Below are 24,218 nucleotides of genomic sequence, written 5' to 3' on the forward strand. Positions count from 1 at the left end.
ATTCTTAAACAGAAATTTAGGGAATGCATATTAACGTAGGCTAATTTATTTTTATTGAAACGGAAGTCTTGAAAAAAGTTTCTAACATTAATAATTAAAGAATCAGTAGCTGTTAGACTTTATTGAGGACTTCATCAATCTCCCAGTTATCTTATTGTTTACATGTAAATGTGTTTATATTATTTTACGAATTTAGTCATTCTATCATCAATATATTCATTTTGTTGTTTTATATATATTTTATTCATTCATTTTCCTTTAGCTTAGTCCCTTTATTTATCAGGGGTCGCCACAGCGGAATGAATCGCCAGCTTATCCAGCAGTTTTCCACAGCGGATGCCCTTCCAGCTGCAACTTAGCACTGGGAAACACCCATTCACTCTTACATTCTCACACATACACTACGGCCAGTTTAATTTATTCAATTCACTTATAGCGCATGTCTTTGGACTGGGAAACTGGAGCACCCATAGGAAACCCACACGAACAGGGGAAGTACATGCAAACGCCACACAGAAATGGCAACTGACCCAGCCGGGATTTCAACCAGGGACCTTTTTTCTGTGAAGAGACAGTGCTAACCACTGAGCCTACACTGATCTTACTTTATTTTTGTATCTTTTCCGCTCATGGATATTATTATACCAGTATCTGAATGTATGTTTATATTTCTTGTAACTAATTTTCACAAAAAATAAATAAATAAATAAATAATAATAATAATAATCATGGTTGAGGTGGTGTAAAGTGCAAAATGTATTTCTGAAAATATTCTGCATTTCAGTGTCATGTAGAAATGTAGGACACTTTTGATCACACCAATGATCTTTTAAAGTGTTTGTTAATCTTTCAGGTACAAGTTGGAATTATATAATTTACATGTGTTTACTTAAACTGCTTACTATGTTTTAAATAAATTACTATTATATTGTTTACTCTATTACTATTACTATTACTATTATATTGTTTAAATTTTATATGTAGAATAGTGAAAAATTATGTACTTCTTTAATGAAGAACAAAAATCACTTAACGTTTGGAACTTTTGAAGCAAAGAGTTTCCAAAAGTTAAGTTTTAATTAAATAAATCAATCTTAAAGTTGATATAATAAAAATTTTCCTAAATACCTGATTTGATTATCTAAATTAGTCACCTTATAGTTATTAACTTTAATTTATTTTAATGCATTTACATCTTTATTATAGTAGCTTAAATATTTGTGTGTAAATTTGTAGATTATACAATGTATTTTGATATATTTATCATTTCGAAAATCTTAATACACTTTCCAAGTCATCAAATCATTTTATGTACTTCCGTTGGATGGTTTTGTGCATAATATGATTGTGAAACAGGTATTGCGACACTTTTATTTTAGTATGTTGATGTACTTCCAACTGAAACTAAATATTAACTAAGGAATGGGGCTTTTCTTTTGCACTTATTCCCTCATAGCAAACTAACGGTAAGTGGGGCGTGGTTAAGAATATTGTGGCTGAGTAGGGGCGGGGCTTTCTTTTTGCAGATCAATTCGTCAAAGCAAACTAACAGTAAGTGGGGCGTGGTTAAGAATTTTTATTTTACTTTTTTTGTGTATTTGTAAATTATGTAAGTAATTTAAATTACATATTAAGTAAGTAAACAAGCATCAAAACAAAAGTGTTAAAGATAAATATAATTCAAATAAAAAAGAAAAAACAAAATGGAGGACATCACAAGATGCCAAATACAGATTTATATTAACTTATTGATAGAGCTTTTACATTTTTTTACAGCTTTAAGAGACTTCGTTAAAATAAAAGTTCGTTTACAAAAACCTTATATGGGTTGTGGTTAAGAATTGTGCCTGAAGCCGTCAAATGAGTGTTGCCAGATTGGGCGGTTACGCATCACGCATTACCTGCAGTTAAACTTACAGCTGTTTATCACAACACTTTTATCAATCATTTTTTCCCCCACAATTGACAGCAGTAATGAACATAGAAGCGTTATCTGATTGACAAGCAGCACCTAATTATCTTCAAAATAATTAAAAACGCCAAATGGGGTGAATTTAAAGTAAAACATACTCTAAAGCAGGTCGCACACCAGAAGCGCCGCGACACGGCGCCGCAACACGGCGCGTACATGACAGTTTAAAGTATCACACACCAGACGTGCACAATCGAATGATATTTAACATGAAACTAATCAGATGGCGCTCTGTGGCGCGGCTGAAAAATGAACTGCGTCCTGAGCCGTCGCCGGGCGCCGCCGACAGCCGCCGACTTGCGGCGCCTGTGTGTGTATCCTGATAGAAACCTATGTTTAGAATTCTAAAATACATGGCGCTGCGTGGCGCTGCGCGGCGCTTCTGGTGTGCGACCTGCTTAATACTGTGAATCGGGACCCCCCAGGGGGTTGTGAGGTGCTCTCAGAAGAGAGCATGAAACCTTCTAAATTAAAACAACATTTAGAAACCAGAAAACGTGTTTTATTAACAGTTTATTATTAACAGTATTTGTTGTTTTTACTTTGTAATATTTCTATAATTTGATCCATTTTGGAAAATTCAATTCAATTCAATTCAGCTTTATATGTATAGCGCTTTTACAATGTAGATTGTGTCAAAGCAGCTTCACATAAATGGTCATAGTAATTGGAACAGTGTAGTTCAGTTTTTAGTGTTTAAGTTCAGTTCAGTTCAGTTTAGCTCAGTTCAGTGTGATTTAATCATTGCTGAGAGTTCAAACACTGAAGAGCAAATTCATCGATGTGTAGCTCTACCAATCCTGAACCGTGCGAGCCAGTGGCGACAGCGGAGAGGGAAAAAAAACTTCACCTGATGGGAGTGAAGAAAAAAAACCTTGAGAGAACTCAGTTGGGCACGACCATTTTAATTTCTCCGCTGGCCAAAAGTCTTGTGCAGAGCTTCAGTCACTGCGGTGGAGGCTGGAAGATGGCCTCAGCGAAGACTCGTCTGTCCCTGGAGCGTCACTGGAATCAGACTCATGTTCTCCACTCCCCATGACCATCAGCGCAGCAGCAGCTCAGGATATGGCCTGGTCCCAGATATGGAAACCTTGGGATCATCTCGTCGCTGGTCTTGGATCCAATCAGTGACTCCGCATAATCTGAGGACCTCGGGATGAGTATCCCCAGGTGAAAATAGAAAATAAAGAAAATAATTAGCATAGCTGCTGTTCATAGTGTATATAAGCAAGATGCAGAAGCCAGTGTGTAACCCGCTAGGTGATGCATTGAGTGTATGCTTTACTAAACAGATAGGTCTTTAATCTAGTTTTGAACTGGGAGAGTGTGTCTGAGCCTCGGACGTTATCAGGAAGGCTATTCCAGAGTGTAGGAGCCATGAAAGAGAAGGCTCGACCTCCTTTACTCGATTTTGCTATTCTAGGTACTACCAGAAGCCCTGAGTTTTAAGATCTTAAATAGCGAGTTGGATTGTAGCGAGACAGAAGGTTGGTTAGATAAACAGGAGCTATATTATTTAGAGCTTTATAGGTGAGAAGTAATATTTTAAATTCAATACGAAACTTAACAGGCAGCCAGTGTAAGGAGGATAAAATTGGGGTGATACGATCATGTTTTCTAGACCTGGTCAGAACTCTGGCTGCTGTATTTTGTACTAATTGAAGTTTGTTAATAGAGGATGCTGGGCAGCCAGCGAAAAGAGCATTACAGTAATCCAGCCTCGAAGTCATAAAAGCATGGACTAGCTTTTCTGCATCTGAGATGGATAGCATATTTCGTAATTTAGCAATAAAACAGTGTTTATTTGTAAGTCTTGGTGAATTTCTTATGATGTATCTTGTTTATGTTAACAAATAAATACAAATTAAGTTTAATTCCTAAAATTGTATCATAGTTTCAAAAATTTGGGTCGCGGCTTGATGACCATGTAAAAATGTGGGTCCCATAGCCGCCGCGCCATCTAGTGGCTGTTTACCAAATTGTACTAGAGTGTCGCCTCTTGGTGATTCTATGCTCTTTGGTCTATATCTGGCAACACTGCATCTTAAACTGACGTCATTGAAGAACCGTTACACCAAACGCAGAAGCAAGCAAATGCTCATCATACTTTAATTGAAGATTACCAAAACAATCTCTTTCAGTGGATAAACTTGCACGCATGAATTGTTCACTCAAAGAATAACAACGTGCGCGATCAAAACAGACATTTCTATGTTTTATTTCACACGGACTTTAACTCACCCCTCCACAAGATGGCGGTCCTAACTTCAGTTCCTTCGTGTTTACAATCCTGTTATTAAACTCTCAGTAGTGAGCACCAAGGAGGAGTCAGAACTCAGCGTTCTCGCATCTCACACCCACTTCTGCCAAATCGAGCAGTAGATTGAGTCCAACTCTGACCCACATTCACTGCCAGCTCGAGTTTTTACACCTTCATCCTCAATGCGGAGTCCTGACGCTGAGTTTCCACCTGAGACCTGAAGGAAAAACTCTTCACGAGGAGCCTGAGCTCTTCAAACACGTGTCTGTGAGTGGCCACAAGGCCCCAAAACAGGACGAAAACACGAGCAAATCCACCATGTCCACTGGGAAAAATGCACCTGTTACAGAAAAGTGAGTATGGACGTGCTGGTTTGTGTCTGTTGATGTCAAAACTCTGCATCATTGCTGTGCATTTCGAGTTCCTGCTCTGTGGTTCTTCAAGTCTCTAAATGGCTGATTCAGTATATCTGTGTTTTAGCTTTGGCAGTTTTTCTTCATGTCAAATTTTCACATCTCTTCCTTCCTCGTTTTGCAATAGATTCTGGTTTGAGTTCAGCTCATGTTGTACAAGTAGATAATGTAATGCTGGGACTGAATGTGAAGGCTCTGTGGATGATTTACATGCAAGTTGCTGAAGTGGAATCATTCACATTGTGACATATTTTTCATTTTCTTATCCAAAGGCGCTGGCTGTGTGTGTGTTTGTGTGTGTGTACTCTGAGCAAACATCAAACACCTTGACTGTATTCTGCTTTGAATGTGTATTTGTGCATGAGTCATTGAGGGTTAAGAGAGTTTTAAAGGTTTAAGATACCTCTAATGACTTGTAGTCATACACTTGCTTTATTTCTCTTGTTTTCTCACATATTAGGGTCAATTTGGTTTTATATTCGCACATTCAGACTTTCGCCTACTTAATATAATTTCAGAAAAGTATTATTTGCAAATTCTAAATAGGGAAATTATATTAGCAGCCAATGTCTAGCAAAGTACAACATTGTTCACAGTCAATTATAATAGTGCTAATGATGTTTTGAAGTCATGCTTGCATGCGTATACAGATTTAAATTATCGCATCAGAAATTGTCACTGTTTAAAAATGAACGAGTGTGTGAATCTAAAATCAAGTTTACCTCAATTTCTTGCGTTTCTAACATATGCCTCGCTTTCAGTGGTGCATGTTAAAGGGGTAGTTCACTCAAAAAAAAATAACATTTACAATTTATTTTCTCACCCTCAGGTCATTAAAAGATGTAGGTGTATTATTTTCTTCAGTAGAGCCTTAAAATAGACGTTTAGCTCAATCCGTGGTCCTTGGTGATTTGTATAATTTGCATAAAGTCAGTGGTTTCCCCCCTTTTTAGCCTAATATGGCCCGTTTCAACTGAGTGGTACAGTACGAGTCACCTTTATCAGGCTTGGGTTTCCATATAGCCCAAAGTCAGTGCAAATGTCTCATCTGTATATTTAATCTTCACCAGCACATGTAACCTCTTGTTAGAAAGTAATTTCGTCATTCCGAGTTCATAATAGTCCAAAAGGTGATGATAATAGGCCGTTTGTTCATGTTTTAGGTTGCTGAAAGAATCATTTGCTCTTTTGTTTTGTCCCGCTTCTCTTTTGTTTTGTTTTTTGCACTTCACTCTCGTGTTTGTCTGTTTGTGAAAGGATTCGGGTTGTCAGAAGTTTATTTAAAATATAGATGAGCAGCGAGTGATCGCAAGAAAGCGAAACCGCTTGCGCTTTAGACTGCCTTGTAAACAACTACGATGCAGGGTACATTCTGCTCTTCTTATTGGCTTTGTGGCTGTTCATCAAGACGATGACAAGGTTTGTTTGAGCTCGGGCCGACCATGGCTCGTTATTATATGTAGATATTAATACGGTGGAATGTCTCAGCTGTGTACTTAATAATGGCGCTTCCTTTGTTTTCATTCTCCTGTTTGTGTACGCGCTAGTGCCCTTTGTTTGTAAACCAATAACATTCAGCTGTGCGTCTCGCTCCGCCTTTTGGTACCCTTTTGTTGTGCTAGTTACCCTATCAAAAGGAGACCCAAAAAGTGGTACGGTACGATTCACTTTTTGGTACCTTTTGACTGTGGAAACAGCTATAAAAGCGTACTGAACTCTACGTACCACTCAGTGGAAACGGGCCATAAAAAAGACAAAAAATTCCAAACCAATCCCATGTGGGGGAAAAAAAAAAAAAGGTTGGTCTATGCATTTAATTGAACATTCATTCATTCATTCATTCATTCATTCATTCATTCATTTTCTTTTAGGCTTAATCCCCCTATTAATCTGGGGTCGCCAAAGCGTAACAAACCGCCAACTTATCCAGCATATGTTTTACGCAGCGGATGCCCTTCCAGCTACAACCCATCTCTGGGAAACATCCATACACACTCATAGACTCATAATACAATAGACAATTTAGCTTACCCAATTCACCTGTACTGCATGTCTTTGGAATGTAGGGGAACTCGGAGGAAACCCACGCAAACAGGGGGAGAACATGCAAACTCCACACAGAAACACCTACTGCGCCACCGCATTGCCCTAAATTGAACATTTACTATAATATTAACAAAACTAGCGAGTTCAAAATAGCTCAGTATTCCGCTCTGTTGGTATTATTGTAGTGAATGTGTATAATCAACGGCGGTTCTAGTTTAAATGGCACCCCATACGGATGCCCTTCCAGCCGCAACCCAGTACTAGCATACCGCCATATATTATTATTAATAAACAATTATTATTCTAAATAAATAACAGAAATCAATCCTAAATATAACTGGAAAACAATGTAAAGAAAGACACAACTGGAGTGATATGCAAAGATCACTTAAGAAACCTTTTGCATGAATATTATTAACAAAAGAAAAATACACAACTGAAGACACTCTAATGCTTGTGTTTGTTGTATTTGCACCAGCTCTGTGATGCATGCCCACAACGTCATGCATTGGGTTAAATTAGGCTGTCCAGTCTCTGTGTTCAGTCCGTCACTGCCATGATTGAAAACCAGACAGGCAGTCAAGCAGGTTGCACACCAGAAGCGCAGCGACACTGGGCGCACATGACAGTTTAAAGTATCACACACCAAATGCGCACATTCACATGATATTTAACATGAAACTAGTCAGATTGCGAAATATGAACTGCGCAGCGCGTTGCCGAGCGGCGCTTCTGGTGTGCGACCTGCTTCATACGGACAGAGTAAACCAAAGCGCATTGGTGCAATTATGATGTTTCTAATATTTTTATGAGAAAAATTGCGATATCTTGATTTAATATGGAATAAAATCGTCTTAAAACGTAAATTCGAATTAATCGAAAAAAAATCGCTAATAGAAACTATAGAATATTGACAATTCTATACAATACAAAAAAAATATAAAATTGTTTTATGGAATTATCTGTTGTCTTTGACCCGACTCGTAGTCGAGAAAGTCTTACCTACCTGACTCATAATCCCTCCTTTCTGCTTCATGGCCATGCTAAATCAAAAAAAAGATCATCATCATATAAACTTTAATTTTGTCGACTTGCAAAACTCGCTGCGTGCCGACATCTCTGCATAAAAGTTAAACCAGTTACTCCGGTTTCACAGCACATAGACGCATGTATTTTATCGCCGTGACTATAAACAACCGGAATTCAAACCGGGAGAACACTTAACACTCTATGAGTGTGTGACACTCTGAATCAATATACCTGCATAAAGTTAATGCTGTCTTAAAGTTTTTACTAGGGCTAATTTTTTTTCTACCCGTCATCGTCTCCCCGTGCCACCCCACAGCAAGATACTGCCCTGGGGGATCGCCCATATTGCCCATGCCTAAATCCTCGACTTTGTACAATGACGATCTATGCATAAACCACACATTCACTAGACATGCTCAAATAACACACTGACAGGACATTTCTGTGTAGTATACTAGTTCCTGCTGCTTAGATTTGCGTGACTGTGTTGTCATGGCAATGCTGGTAAAATGAAGCCTCTTGATTCGGTCACTGTCATTAAAATGTGGTTATTTTATTGGCTTTAAGTTTATTTTTCAGTATAATCTAAGCTATTATGTTAATATTATTTCGTAAGACTATTGAAATATATTTAATAAAATAATAAATATTTATTACAAAGCATTTTCAAGTTTCAATTTTTGTCCAAGTGCATTCAGAGTTTTCAGTTTTGTCCAGGAGTTTTATTTTGGTGGATCACAAAAATAATGTTTCATTTTCTACCCAGACTGATAGCTTTGCTTCACTAGACATCAGTGTGGATGTCTCGGGTTTGGTACCAATTGGTACTGAAAATTTAAAATGTCAATTTCCCGCTAACATTTGAGTGCTGTTGAGCACGGTTTCAACAGAATTGACTGCGATTGGCCGTGAAGTAGTGTTGGGTCCATAGACGATGCCATCGCCGATGGCCAATAGACATCACAATGCTGAGCTGGCATTGCGATCCTCCGCCCCGCCCTCGTTGTAGCAACCCGATTGCGAAAAATACACACTCGGGGCCCCGTTTACTCCAATAATGTACGTCTTAGATTTAAAATGGCATTTTAGAACGGAAACGATCCACATCCACACTGGCGTTTCACCAACGTAGCATTTCTGAACAGCCCTCCGTCCACACGCATCATGTGACCACACCCACACATTTCATTTTCATTTTTGGGTGAACTATCCTTTTAATTAAGTATTTTTGCCTCACTAGTGCACTTAAATAAATGCTTTAAACATCTGTACATTATCAGAGAATTAGTATTTTTAAAGTTATGTTTCTTTGCACAGATCTATACACAGTTTGTGTTCATTTATTTTTGTTATACACTATACTTTAGTTTTTTTGTGCCATGTTTGCTCAGTGGCTAGCACTGTCACCTCACAGCAAAAAGGTTGCTGGTTTCCGAGTCCTGAGTTGGGATTTCTGTGTGGAGTTTGCATGTTCTCCTCTTGTTGGCGTGTATTTCCTCCGGGTGTTCGGTTTCCCTCACAATCCAAAGACATGCACTGTAGGTGAATTGGATTAACTAAATTGGCTGTAGTGAGTGTGTGTGTATGTGAGAGTGTATGGGTGTTTCCCAGTACTGGGTTGTGGTTGGAAGGGCATCCGCTGCTTAAAACATGCTGGAATATGCTGGAATAGTTAGTGGTTCATTCCACTGTGGCGACCCCTGATAAATAAGGGACTAAGCCAAAGGAAAATGAATGAATGAATAAATGTTTTGTTTTGTTGCACAATTGAATTATCAGTAATTAGCCTGTCAGCATTAGTTATCAGGGTTTGACACATTTTGATGAATAATACTAGATCAAATTAAGTATTTCCTTGCAAAATAAATAAACATTAGGCAATCATTCTAATACTTCAGTAAATTAAAAATCAAGCAGTGGAAGTTAAAATGAGTACTTAAAAAATTGACCAACAGTAAAGATATAAAACTATGGGTTGCGGCTGGAAGGGCATCGGCTGCCTAAAAACGTGCTGGATAAGTTGGCGGTTCATTCCGCTGTGGCAACCCCGGATTAAAAAAGGGACTAAGCAGACAAGAAAATGAATGAATGAATGAGTAATATCTTATTTGGTTATCTTTTTCTCAAGTCTTTGTTGGGTGTACTTCATCCACCGCTGCTTGCTTTGCATTTATGCGAATGCTTATCGACTCCTTTAAGCTGAATTGGCAACTACAGACATGTTCGACCAGTTGACATTAATTAGTCCTGCTAAATATATCGTCAGTGGTCTGTTGCTGAAATCTCTGCATCCGGGAGCATCCATAATTAATAAAGGCCACCGTTCACAGGTCTCAATGCTGTCTTGGTATTTAGTATAAAATGTCAACAATTTCACCATGACTTTGGTGTCTGTGTGTGGGTTTTCTTAACTTTGGAAGCTACGGGGGAAAATTGTTGCCTGAAGATAAACCCAGATTTAGGGTGTGAATGAGTGCGTATGAGTGTTTCCCAGTAGTGAGTGGCAGCTGGAAGGACATGCATTAAACCGACATGCACGCTGGTATAGTTGGCAGTTCATTCCGCTGTGGCGACCTCTGAAGTAAAGACTAAGCCAAAGGAAAATGAATAAATAAATGTTGCACTTATGTTTTTGGAAAAAAAAAAAAAACTTTACATCACTTTTTTTTTTTTTTTTTGAAAAGACATTGTTACACCACAGTGTTTGAAAAAAGAGACTGTTACACTGTGACTACTAAAAATATATCATTACACAACTAGGCATGGGCTGGTATAAGTTTCTGGCGGTATAATAACCTTGTATAAAAAAATAGCATGGTATCTGTGTTTACTGCTCGGGGCTCAACAATAAGGACTGCCTGATGGCTCGGGGCCAGCGTGAGAGACGCTTGGGACATAAGACAGGATCATTACTGACCCAATCGAGACTGCTGCCTTGTCACTAAAGTTTAACTTGCATGCTACTATTTGTTAATTGTGTGCATTTTAAGTTTGTGCTTTTAAATCTTTAAATGCTCTCTTCTTTGTGATATTGTAAACACCATATTGCTTTTCGCTTCCTCTTATCTGATTTGATGTTTTGAGAATGATATTTTTTTTGTAGCCTGGTAAAAACCAGTGGTGCATTTCCGAAAACCATCATTAGCCAACTAAGCTTGCAAGTTCCATTGTTTCCGGACGTTTCCCAAATCCATCGTTCCAACGAACATTCGAAAACTGCGTCGCAAACTTGTACGCTTACGAAACGCATAACTCTTTACTCAAAGATGAAGACCCTACTCAATGTTTGCACTGTAAAACCCCATGGACCGTAAAACACATTTTACTGGACTGCCCTGCTTTTAATGACTTCAGAAAGACTTTTTACAATGAGAACTCTCTTGAGGACATTTTTAACAAAGTGACACCAGAAAAAGTATTGGAATTTTTAACATGCATTAACCAGAGAAATCTTATTTAAACTGTATATTCAATTATTTCTTTTTTACTGTTGATGTTTGTTAATTACTGAAATGCACATGAAAATAGCCTTAGTAGCTGACATGGCAATAAATAAATAAAAAATGAATAAATGAATGTACACTTGCGACTACACCTCTGGAGCTGAAGTTGTTTGAAACATGGTTCCTGGTTGTGTTCTATTCCCAGTTATCCCCCCTATGCAATTTTCTTTTAAAACATTCTAACATTTAAAAATGGAATAATAATAATAAAAAAATTGCTATCTTTCCTCACCTCTCTCTCTCTCTTCCACACTGTCCCGCATGATGACAGTCACGCATACGAATTTTTAGGCATTAAATAATTTATATTTAATATTTAATACTTTTCTCCTATATAAGTGCATTGTTTTTTATGATGTGTAACGGTATTGAAACTGATACAGTTGCTATTTTTAGATCTTGCGGTATATAACCGTATTAACGCCCAAGCTTAATAGCTATTGCTATTTTTGGTGGGGCCAGAGAAAATTTTGCCAGGGCAAGTAAAAAATCTTAATCATTGGCCCGAACAGACTAGTAGAGCTGTTTGGACAGATCTGTGTGTTGGTATAGTGTATAGACCGTCATACTGGGGTGATATGAACACACCCAGTCCTTTTTTTTTCAATTTAACTACAAAAAAAGGGTCGGCCAATTGGAGCTGTTTCCAAATCGATCGCACCATTACGTAGGTGTGCGTTCCCCCCGCCCACCGAATTGATTGACAGCTGTGCGCATTAACATGTTCCTGTAGTCGCGTGTATATGTCAACAAGACCAGACAGACATACGCAAAGCAACCGGGAATAAAAGGTCTGTTCTGTTCGCTAGGATCAGCAATCATCATCAAATGTGATTAAGAGTAAGTTTCACATGTTTAAAGTGTTTTAAAACAGAGTATGTGTGTAATTAATTACAGCGTTTTACTTCAGCTTTACTTCATCAGCACAGCCGCGTGTCAGAACAATTATAAAAGAAGACGCTTCAATCCCGGTTTGTGGAAGTTAAATCAGGTTTATTTTGTACATTAGCATAACAGATATCCACACAGTACTTGAGGTTAGCCTTAACTAAGCTCAGCGCGCTCTGTCTGTCTGCCTGCCTGCCTGCGTGCGTGCGTGCGTGCGTGCGTGCGTGCGTGCGTGTGTGTGTGTGTGCGTGCGTGCGTGCGTGCGCGCGACTCATCAATGCAACTTCACAATACTGATTAGTAAAGGTTAGTTCTAACTGTAGTATCTCACAAACGCTACGTGAGGCCTCCTTCCTTTAAGTCTGTCTGTTGTCTGACGCAGCTGAGGGAGGAGGCATGTAGAAACAGTAGGCGGGAAAAACTCGTCTTAAAGGCGCAGTACGACAAAACCACCCCCTGCTGGAAATCAGTATAAAACAGCATCTTGTAAAAGGTATAATGAAAAATCTGATGGGTATTTTGATCTGAAACTTTATATACACATTCTAGAGACGCAAAAGACTTATATTAAATCTGAAAAAAGGGGTAGCCTAGGTGCCCTTTAAACCCTGCGGCTGTAAAATAATTTCTTTTTAATATAATTTTAAGACCAGGCATGATCAAACTGTCTATACTAGATGTGGAATTGGTCATTTTAGGTTGACTCATTTGTATTTACTGAATAACGAAGCACCACCTAAAAGTAATTACTGCCAAGCTGCTCTTACCACGAAACATATTTTGTTGGAATGTGGAAGTTTAAATACCATTAGACAACATTTTTATAAGGAGAGTAAATTAAAGGACATTTTTAAAACCAGAAAGAATCTTAAATTTTCACAAATTGAACTTAAAAATCATATTTAACTTTGAATATATTTTTGTTTGAATTTAATTTATTTATGTTCTATATATTTGTCTAAGTAACTTTTTATTAAAATACAAATTTTATCATGTAATATTTTTATGTTTATCCATTTAGCTTTGAAATCGCTATAAGTTGCTGATGTGGCAATAAATAAATCATAAATTTCTTTTTAAATTTCTTTGTAAAAAACAACAACTTTTTATACATTTTATACAATATAATACATTTTAGGAAACATTTATGATATTTTGAAACAGAAAACATGTTAGGCTACATCATTAAAATAAACCATTGACTTCTACTGTCTTCATTAGCTTCAAAAACAGGGATTTCCTTAAAACACATAAAAACACTTTAAAAAAACCTTGGCATATACCATAGAAATGGTACAACAATTTTTGTTTTAATACCTTGATTTTTTTCTAAACCATAGTAATCTTTGAGACCAGTTATCGTCTCATGCCTATACGCAACTGATTTTAAAACAAAACAATATTGTTTAAATACTGTTTAAAATTCTAAAACATTGTTAGACAACCGTTTCTTAAACACTATGACATATTAGCGTTATTGTCCACAGAGATAAAATGCATTTTTAATCTGTCCTCATTACAGGAAATTTTACATAAGTTCTACAACAAATTTAGTGGTATATGAAGAAATTTAATATGAATAAAGTTTTTGACATGTTTCTGAAAAACTAATACAGCGATTGATGTCTTTCTAGACTGGGAAAATGTATTTAAATGTGTGAAGTTTCTGACAAGTTTCTAAAAATGATTTACCCTAATAGAACAGAGTCAGTTATAAAAGACGGCAAATTAAAACAAAGGTCAAAGCTCAGATGTACAAAACAAATGATGGAAAATAATTTTAGCCTTAAATACTTTAGAAATAAACAGTGATTTTTTTATTTATTTATTTTTTAGATGTGATTTCATAATTAGTCCCATAGAGGGTTAAATAATTAGATGCAATTCAATTAAATGTTTATATTTAATAGTTTAATAGTTTTTTTTATTATACACTATAATGTATTTATTTTTTATAACTGTTTGTGCAGATAAAATAGCTTGTATAAATATAAATGATAATTTAGATATATTAATATATAATTTTAATAAATTGTGATTTTAATTTAATATTACATAATAATATAGTGTATTTTAAAGCTCATTCGTTTCATATAATGTATACATTTTAGTTTTTAACATGCATTTGTATGCACACTGTGTATTTAATATATAAAGCATACATTTCCCCCTATTTTTTAATAATTAAGGATTTCTGTTTGGAAATATTTTTATTGTATTATGTCATCTACTTTATACAATTTAAACAATAATTATTTTTTATTTTGATAATTTATTTTGTAATTATTATAATTTGTTTACTCATTGATCTTTTGTCCCCCTTATAAAAACATTGATTAAAAAAAATGCACTCATTATGCATAAATATTGTGTTTATCTACATATATTTCAGCTCCAGACAGATGTCTTTGCAGGCCTGCCTTGATGAATGCATGGAGGCCTTGGATCTATTCCTCAACAACCACTTTAATGAGAGTTTGGACAAACTGCGGCCCCGGTAAGCAAACTGTTATTTCCTCATCATTTTTGTCTTATTTTTCCTCATTTCTCTGCCTCACTATCATCAATGAGCAATTTTACTTGCAAAAAGACAAAGAGCAGCCATTTATTTGGCTAGGTACAAAACCAAATTCAATGTTTGGCTTCTGTGCCTCCAAATAAATTGCTTGTTTAATAGCATAAATTACTTGTTTAATCCTGTGTGATGGCATGCTTGATTCCCGCTGTGGTGGATAATTGCGTCAGACACACTCCCTTCTCCAGGATGTGAGGTGTTTACCTAAAGTTCACACCCTCGCTTCTGACAATACTCACTCGTAGAGATATTTCATTAATGTATAGCTGGAAGACTTGAAGGAGAAGAATGAAACTATATGCTCAAGTAGCTCCAGCCCTCCTGTTTCATGTACAGACCTCACTGAATGTACAGAGGGCTTGGTTTCAGGCTATAAAAACCATGGTTTATTAGTAGTACTCTAGCAGAGGTTGTGGAAAGTCTGTGCTCCAATCCCAGTTTAATGTACAGACAGCTTTAAGTAACATTCATAGTTTTTTAAGGGAAATTAAAGCATTAGTTATATCAACCTTTTTTTTTTTTTTTTTTTTAGAAACCAATCCCGATACCAACATTTTGAGCATCGACTGATACAGATCCGATCCTGATATTGTGCGTTTTTTTTTTTTTTTTTTACATAATACAGTTTCTACAGTTCTTGTGGTAAAATCAAATAATGTATCTTCTTTAGTAAAAATAACACGCCTATGGGCCTACTGTATATGAAAGACGGCACAATCTAACTGAGAACATGACGCTGATATGATCTGTTGTGGTCCATCTTATGCATCCTTTTTTAATATTAAGATTTTTCTTTGAAATCCGTAACAGGCTACCACTATTGACACTCATCGCTGGTAAAATAACCACCCTTTTAGCAAAACCTGATATTTTCTTGCAGGTTTGACGCAGACTAATCTAAACCAGTTTTACTTATTAAACTCTCCCTCACCAAATCTCACCATGAGTGAGATAAGAAAAATAAAAGCACATCAGCACAGAGGAAAAATCAGATGCTCAATACATAATCTTTAAAAATAATGACTCGTATTAAACATGTAGCAGATTGCTAAAGACACGATTGTTACGCGTCAATTACAGCGGAGCATTAATTAAATCATTGTTTTACATGGAGCGCAACAAACCATCTATTTTTGTCTGAAAATGTATTTTTGTCTAAAAAACTTTCTTTTTGGAATTAATTTGGTTTGGTATAATTTGTATCTTAATTTCAATGTATTTTTTGTTGGTAGTTATTTACAAAATAAACAAGAAGAACGAATAACATTTGAGGTGAAGTGCTTCAAGACAAGGGGTCTGTTCTTCATACCTTGCTTAAATGAACTAAGATGATTTGGCAGATCCTGGATCTTTTAACTTTGATAACTGATCTCTGGCTAATTTGGTTCTTCAAACAAGTTCATGAATCAGATCAAAATGTCTGGATGAACTGGTCTGAGATCGCTGTGTGTGTTGTGAGGGACTGATCTATCGATCCTCGATATCATGATTAGCAATGCAACGATTGGCTGACGGCACAGCAGCGTAATGACATCATCTGATTAATATTCAATTATCCAAGTGAGCAAAATTACATCAAATTTGTAGTAAACGGTTTGTTAAATATGACAAGCAATAACTTTCCACCTTTGTTGTACGCAGCAGGCTTTACTTTAGTATTGTAGCTGGTTTCATAATCGATGTAAAGAATAACTGAATGTTTAATTTTATTTTTCATCCCAAAAGCATTTTGATATTGGTAAAGGTGTCTGCAACTTTTGTAGGGGGTTAAATACTATTAGCTATAATGGCAGTCCATTATCCAAGCTGGAAAAATGATCCTTTTAAGTAACCAGTCTGACGCGATGAACTCATCCAAGTCGTTATATCCTTTTCTTGTGTTTATTTGTTCTTCAAACAATCTTTTTCTTTATATAACGATACAATATGGAACGGCAATCAAAAACTGTATCACTCCGTCTCTTACTCTCTTTATAACAAGGATATGACGTGATCAGTCATCAATAAGCAAAGGCATATTTAAAGCATGCAATAATAATTTAAACATTATTTTGATTATAGACAGTATAAATGCAATGAATAAACAAATAAAGATAACTATACATAATATTTTACAATTTGCATAATAAATATGGCTCTAAAATTAGCTGTCAAAACGTGCTTATGACAGCATAAATTTATAATTCCTTTAAAAAAAAAGTTCAATATTGTGAGTGTCTATTATCATACACAAATTGTACTAAAGCGATCTAAAAAGTTAATATCGGGAAGTTTTCTCTTTGAACCACCAGATGGCAGTCTTTGTACTTTTATTTCGGAGTGCAGATTGTATAAGTTTTATTAATATATATATTTTTAACTTAATATATTCTTTATTTAATATTTTTTATATAATATATTCACTATTTTCCCAAGTGTATATGAGTACTACTGTAAGACAATATCAGAATTTGGTACATACTTTCAGTATTCTCCTTGCTTGAACTGACCCGATTTAATCCTGTTTATAGACCTTGTTCTTGGCTGCTGCATGGAGGGCGCCATATCGACCAGTGTCTTCCGGTAGAACGGTTAGAACTTCTGTTTACAATGTTTACAATAGGTATTTTGCGCTCCAAATATAGGTTTCATTAGCGTTTTTATTGAATTACGGAGTGCTTTTGTGACACACAACTTTTGTTGTGTGTCACAAGGTGTATGTTAAAGCTGCTATAATCTGTCAGATACGGCTCAAGCGCGAGAGAAAAATGTTCACCTAGTTCACGTGTCTGCTGTCAGAAATACAGTGTGTGTGTGGTGTGTGTGTTTTCCCGGCCTGTCAGCTGTTAGCTCAGTGGCTCTTCAACACGCACACATGCGCGCACAATACTTCACTGCATTGTAAAACAAACCAGATTACATGAAACTTAACAGGTATGCAAGTCATGCAATTTACAAAAATGACCGATAAAAGTCTGTTACTGATACTTTTCTGGCTGATTTGCTGTTCAGTTTAATCGCGAGCCGTTTATGATTTATTTAGTGTGTTGTTTTTACCACGGTTTGTGTTTTTCTGTCATTTCGAAATGACACCAGCCTATATTTTCACTTTGTCACCGTTATTAAATCTGTGTCAGTGGCACAGTACAGGCTACGTGTGTGTCAAAAATTTGGTGAACTACATTTGTGTGGGTTAGTTATATATTTGAAAGAAAGAGAAACTGTTGACTTTAGCGATGACGAGGCTCCATTTAAACAGCAGAAGATGCCATCTGACAACGAGGGGAAAATGCTTTACAGCAATTGTTTTCCATCCTATTAGATCACCTTTTTTTAAACGATCAGTGTTGGTTCAAAGATGATAAAAGCAGGTAAAATAAATTAAAACTATCGTTTCAAAGCTTTTCAATTGTGACTGTTTATACGCATCAGCTGCCGACCAGAAGTTCTTAGCATTCTCCTTGAGCATACATGCAAATCATAATGGGTAATTTTGCAATCTAAGAAAAAGGTCTATATGAAATAAGCCTGCTCCCGAGCAGGTTTGAGCTACCAGAACTGTTGCTATGACAACAACTTTCGGATGAGTTTTGAAGAACTATTCTAGATCGTGTCAAATCGCCAATCACCAAATTTAGCTAAATGAGTAATCCACGTTCGAAGAACGGACCCCAGGTCCGCTTGAATGCTTCTTCGCTAAAACAAAAACTGGTCTGTTAAATAAAATATAAATAAAATTACAGTGAAATATTCACAGGTTCAGAGTAGCCTATATTAGGCTAAATGATTGTCACTGTAATGAAAATCCATATTGCGTCCGTCAGTTTTATTAATTCACGTTTATTAATTCAGTCAACTACTTTGACCACAATGAGCCAGGCTTTACAAATTATTTGCAGCACTGAAAGTATAAACTCGGAAAAATAAACTCAGTGGGTAGGATGAGAGTAATAATTTTACGGAGCAGCTCAGTGCATAGCCCTTCGGTACTCACCTGTGGTCATTTCCAAAACTTAGCATCACAAAGGAAAGAAATCAGTGCATTGAGGATCTGAACAATATAATATTCAGCCTTTTCTAATTTAAAATTGCAGCTAGGCCTACCTTGTGTGTGAAAAACAGGTAATAGGCTAATGCTCTCTACTCCAGTGTTGCGAAAGCGACCTGCTGATCTAACAGACACAGCACAACATGATTTAGAAACATCAATGAACTCCTTGTTGCAGGTCAAAATGAACCCATTTTAAGCCAAACTAAATGCATTTTTTCACAGATTATTTAAACTAATAGGAACAAATAGTCTCGGAGAAAGTTTTTCATGTTGTCATAAACGAATGCGACATGCAGTTTAAATTGTTTGTGAATGGGGAATGATTGACAGTCGCAGCGGAGGGAAACGCTGAATTGAACATGAATTTAACCACCTGAATGTTCATCTGTGCTTCACATTAAACTATAGAATGGCTTCAGAACATTTGGGATATAGTGACATGACAACTTTCTAGTGCCTTATAATAGGCTACCTTCATGGCTTTTGTTGGCTTGCAAATGACACAGAATATAGACCATGCGCAAGATCGGATTTGGATCGGTACCAGCTGGCCGATACCCGATCCAGCAAAAATTTGCAGTATCTAACTGATATCCGATCCAAGTATTGGGATCGGTGCATCCCTTAGTTAAATTCATTCATTGGGGTGCATGTATTAAAGTGTCAGAAACTTCTTTTATTGTATATTTTACTGGCTTTTTACAACTGATACAAATTTTTAGGTAGCTAGTCAACAGTTTAGCTAACTTTGTTGCTGCATCTAAAAGCTTTGGTTGCCTCATTGCCTTATCAGAGATTGATTTCACAGGCAGCACATAGGGCAAAAGTGGTTGTATATCTTAAAAAAAAATTTTAAGAAGACCGTTTTGCAACCGTACTAAAACAGCAGTGGAATTACAACATGCATTCATCAGGTATTAATGGGCATTCCCTCAATTTTTAGCGTAGCTCCATCCGTAAACAAGCATGTTTTGAGAGTTCAAAATAATTGAGTGTGTGATGACGGCTATTAAACTGACCCTAGAGTCTGTTTTATATTTTTATGATAAGATTAAGTAAAATCAGACAAGTAAGAAGGCTGGTTTTGTGATTATCAGTGTGTGTTTGCAGATGATACTGTGGTATTTGATTTTTACACCACAGTTCAACAAGCAAGATATTAGTTTTAACATGTTAGAAGTAGCATTGTTTGCTTTTTTCCAAACAATGCTGAAGAGAGCATTTCTGTTTCATTACTGAGTGAACCTGTTTTGCAATAAGAGAGTAAGTCAATAATTCAATGATCTATTCATAAACACAGACAGGGATGTGAAAATAAGGGATACTTGGAGGATAAATAAAAAATTTTTATCGCAGATTAAAGTGAAGAGCAGAGGAGGAGTGGATTGGCCTCCCTTAATGCTATTCTAGGGCTTTCAAAAAGGTGTGGGCCCTTAGAGTCATCCTTTACATACACACTCTACAGAGACTTATTTTACATCCTGTAAAAAGGGGTATAATAGGATGGGAATGTGGTCATTTTTATATTCATTTCATTATTAATTAGTTAGTTAGTTAGTAAAACTGTATTGTCCTTGACCGGTAATTTGTTATGGGCATCGCCATATTGCAGTAGACATTCCAAAAAACCACACAAAATACAGTTGTTACAATAATTATAATGCTAATTAAAATAAACTCTTGTTAAGTAAACCCACTGAAAAAGTATTTATTGTATCTGTTTAACCTACATATATGAACTCTACATTTCCTACCAGAGGGAAGCAGTTCATAATGTGCATTCAAAAAAAAACAAAAAACAAAGTTGGATCATTCAGAATCCTTTCCAACAGATTAAGGACACAATTCTCCCACAAAAAATATTCATCATGCCCAACAATTTTCCATCCTGTCTTTAAGAAATGCATCACTTAGATTTACACTGTACAGATAGATTACCAAACTACACTGTGATACCAGATCTAACAATGCTTTCAAGGATTGCTTTATAAAACAACATCATCATGAACTTCTTGTTAACTCAGAAAAGATGTAACTTCTGTAAAACATGCAATCTCTAGTGTAAACGAGAGCAAACCCACTCCTTGTGTGTTTTCCATGTGAAAGAACTGTCAATGTAAATGGCCAAGTATTTATAGGTCTCTGAGTAATAGGATGGTTGTGTACAACCACTTGATGATGGTCACCTATACACTTTGGGTCAAATACCATCTCCTCAGTTTTTTTTCATTCATTTTATTAATCTGGGATCTCCACAGCGGAATTAACCGCCAACTTATTCAGCATATGTTTTACGCAGCAGATGCCCTTCCAGCTGCAGCCCATCACTGGGAAACACCCATACACACCCATACACACTCATTCACACTCATACACTACGGAAAATTTAGCTTACCCAGTTTATCTTTACATGTCTTTGGGCTGTGGGGGAAACCGGGGCACCCGGAGGAAACCCACGCGAACAGGGAGAACATGCAAACTCCACACAGAAATGCCAACTGGCCCAGCTGGGGATCGAACCAGCGACCTTGTTGCTGTTAGGTGATAATACTACCCACTTCGCCATCTCTTCAGATTTTTTAGTATTTATTTTTAGCTTATTTTTATCACACCAATTAACAAACTGGCTAATTTCCGCCTGGTAGATAACACTAATACCATCATTCTCATAAAGTAATCTTAGTATTGCCTAATTGTAGGTATGTGGCTTTGGTGTGTTTAAAAATTCTCCAGAAATTATTTTATATGCTCATTTATTAACCCATAAAATACCCGTTGAATCAAAGTCCTTATTGACCATATTTGGGATGGTAGTGATCATTAATGAGCCCTGCTCTGACGCAGCTCTCAGTGCTCTCTCTCTCTCTCTCTCTCTCTCTCTCTCTCTCTCTCTCTCTCTCTCTCTCTCTCTCTCTCTCTCTCTCTCTCTCTCTCTCTCTCTCTGTTCAGTTCAGTTCAGTTCAAGTTGCTTTGTTGGCATGACATTAAAAACAGTATTGCCAAAGCATTTCAAATATGAAACATATTAAAACCATTGAAAATAATAATTAATAGTAATACAGATAAGATATAATGACACACACACACACAAAAAAACAATACATTTCATAAATATAAATATAAATATAATAATAAAAAGTTTAAATTATTTAAATAAGATACATGAGTTTACATTAACCATTTCTTATGGTGTGTAGGGTATATACATATTTTGCAGCTAGTCTAAATTTCAATTCGTCCTCTCCGAGTATATGGTAAAGTTTTTCTGAGTCATTTAAATTAAAAAATGAATTGATCAATGTTTCAAATTGGGGGAAAAATATTTCTCTAGTCGTGGTGTATTTGGGGCAAAACAGAAGGAAGTGTGTCTCATCCTCTATTTGGTTTGTGTCACACTGTTTACATATTCTCTTTTCCTTAGGAGTCCAGGATTTCTCTCTCTCTCTCTCTCTCTCTCTCTCTCTCTCTCTCTCTCTCTCTCTCTCTCCCTCTCTCCCTCTCTCTCTCTCTCTCTCTCTCTCTCACACACACACACACACACACACACAAACACACACAAACACACTCACACACACTCACACACCTAACCAGCATGATGTACTCTGAAATAAATGTCCCAAATATTTATACTTCATTTGTCACAAAAAAAGGTAACAAACAGACTAGATGCTATGATGAAAATCATCTTTTGTAAGCTGTTTGGACCGAACTGTGTGTAGGTATAGTGTGTCGACAGTCATATTGGGGTGATTATAAAGACAATTAGTCTTAAAAAAAAATTTTTGACGTTAAAATAGGATCCAAATCCCACCCATTTTGAGGCCCACCGCAACAAGATGTAGGAGTGCGGTTTTCCTCACCCACAGAATTTATTGACAGGTGCCATTTCTCCATAATAACATGAATGAACATATCCACAGAGCATTTATTGCTACGAAACTGGGATTAAAATATTAGTTACAACTCTCTGTGATCAGCTGCTTCTTAATAATTAGTTTTATAAGTTTAAAAAAATTTGCATGTTTCAAAGGGTGCTTTCACACCTGTGAATCGATTCATTTGTTCCGAAATTAAAATTGTTACAATGCTGCTCTTTGTTCTCGGTGTGGTTCGCTTTCACACGGCAAAGTTTCTAAACGGCCCAAAAGAGCTAAAACAAGTAAGAGTAAACTCTCCTCACGTTGGTCAGAGTTTCAGGGTTTATTTTGCAGAGTCCCGCTCTGCTGTTATGCGTCATTATTTTAATTTATGACGATGAGCAATAAAGACATCATAAGTGAAAAGCAGTGCTGGGCATAATTAATTTGTGTTGGGACAACAGGAAGAAACCCAGCATTTTTTACCTTATATATTATCAAAACAGATACAAATAACGAGACTGCATATTATTCAAAGTCTGACTATCTACTTCTGCATTTGGTGTAGCTGTCATTTTCTAAGGATGTCAGTTTGTTGGCTTCGATCACAATATTAGTTTGCCATGAGGGAATGATGGGCAAATAGAAAGCCCCGCCTCCTATTCAATATTCCATTTCAGCTGAAAGTACATCAGCATGCTGAAATAAAGGTCTCAGCAACTTCCGGTTCACGCTGACTTTAAACAATTAACCTTCTCTGTGTTTGCCTGCAGTAAAGTGTGATCTGGCATCTGTATGTGTGTGTGTAAAAGCATTTGTGTTGTGTTGTGTTCCAGGTCTAAGGAGAGCATGTATCACGCTTTGATCTATGCCACAGTATTAGAGATGCAGGCCATGATGACCTTCCAACAAGACGACATCGTGCATGCTGGGAACACGATGAAGAGCGCTCAGGAGGTGTGCCAGAGGTAGACACGGAGCCAAAAAACAACACACTCGTGGAGAGAACTTCTCCCGCGACCTTTAAACTTTAGGCAAATGGGCTCATTTCCATGTCAGCTGACTTGATTTGCTTGTATTTGCATGGAGATGTAACTGCGTGGCTTCAAACAGGCAGCTGGTCATGTCTAATGATGACTTTTATTGGCTTTACATAACATAAATTAAATGGAGTGGAAAACTTATGCTGGGGTATATGTTCTTGTGGTAATATAGACCACGCATTACCTACAGCTGAAGTCAAAATTATTTACTCTCCTGTGAATTTTAGATTCTTTCAAATATTTCTCAAATGATGTTTAACAGAGCAGGGAATTTGTCACAGTGTTTCCTATAGGGTTTTTTGCCTTTGAGTCAGAGTCATTTGATTTTGAGTATCCACCAATACCTTAACCAGATCGATACTTCTAAAATACATAAAAAAGAGCGAAGATACAGGTCAAGGATGTTTCTTATGTTCTATTTAATTCACCTTATTTTAACATTCAACAACTCTATTAACAAACAGAGCACTTCTGTGAGGGAGCTTGAACAAGAAAGTAATAAATATCATAAATTCTTCACTTTTGGACTTTGGTGCAACAGTAAATATAAAAAAATCCGACCCAACTTTGAGAACAGATTAACGCCAATATTTTTTTAACGC

General features: G+C 36.5%; 1 protein-coding gene across 1 annotated transcript in view; it reads left to right on the forward strand.

Moving 5' to 3' along the window:
* The first annotated feature begins 4,296 nt into the window (after positions 1–4,296).
* The window catches only part of zgc:158403, a 46,206-nt gene continuing 26,284 nt past the window's right edge, over positions 4,297–24,218 (forward strand). Inside the window, 3 exon segments of the mRNA NM_001080084.1 lie at positions 4,297–4,585; positions 14,504–14,608; positions 23,410–23,541. Coding sequence (NP_001073553.1) covers positions 4,551–4,585; positions 14,504–14,608; positions 23,410–23,541 — 272 coding nt within the window. The 5' untranslated portion in view covers positions 4,297–4,550.

This window comes from Danio rerio, chromosome 3 (assembly GCF_049306965.1).
Source record: "Danio rerio strain Tuebingen ecotype United States chromosome 3, GRCz12tu, whole genome shotgun sequence".
Classification (NCBI taxonomy): Eukaryota; Metazoa; Chordata; class Actinopteri; order Cypriniformes; family Danionidae; genus Danio; species Danio rerio.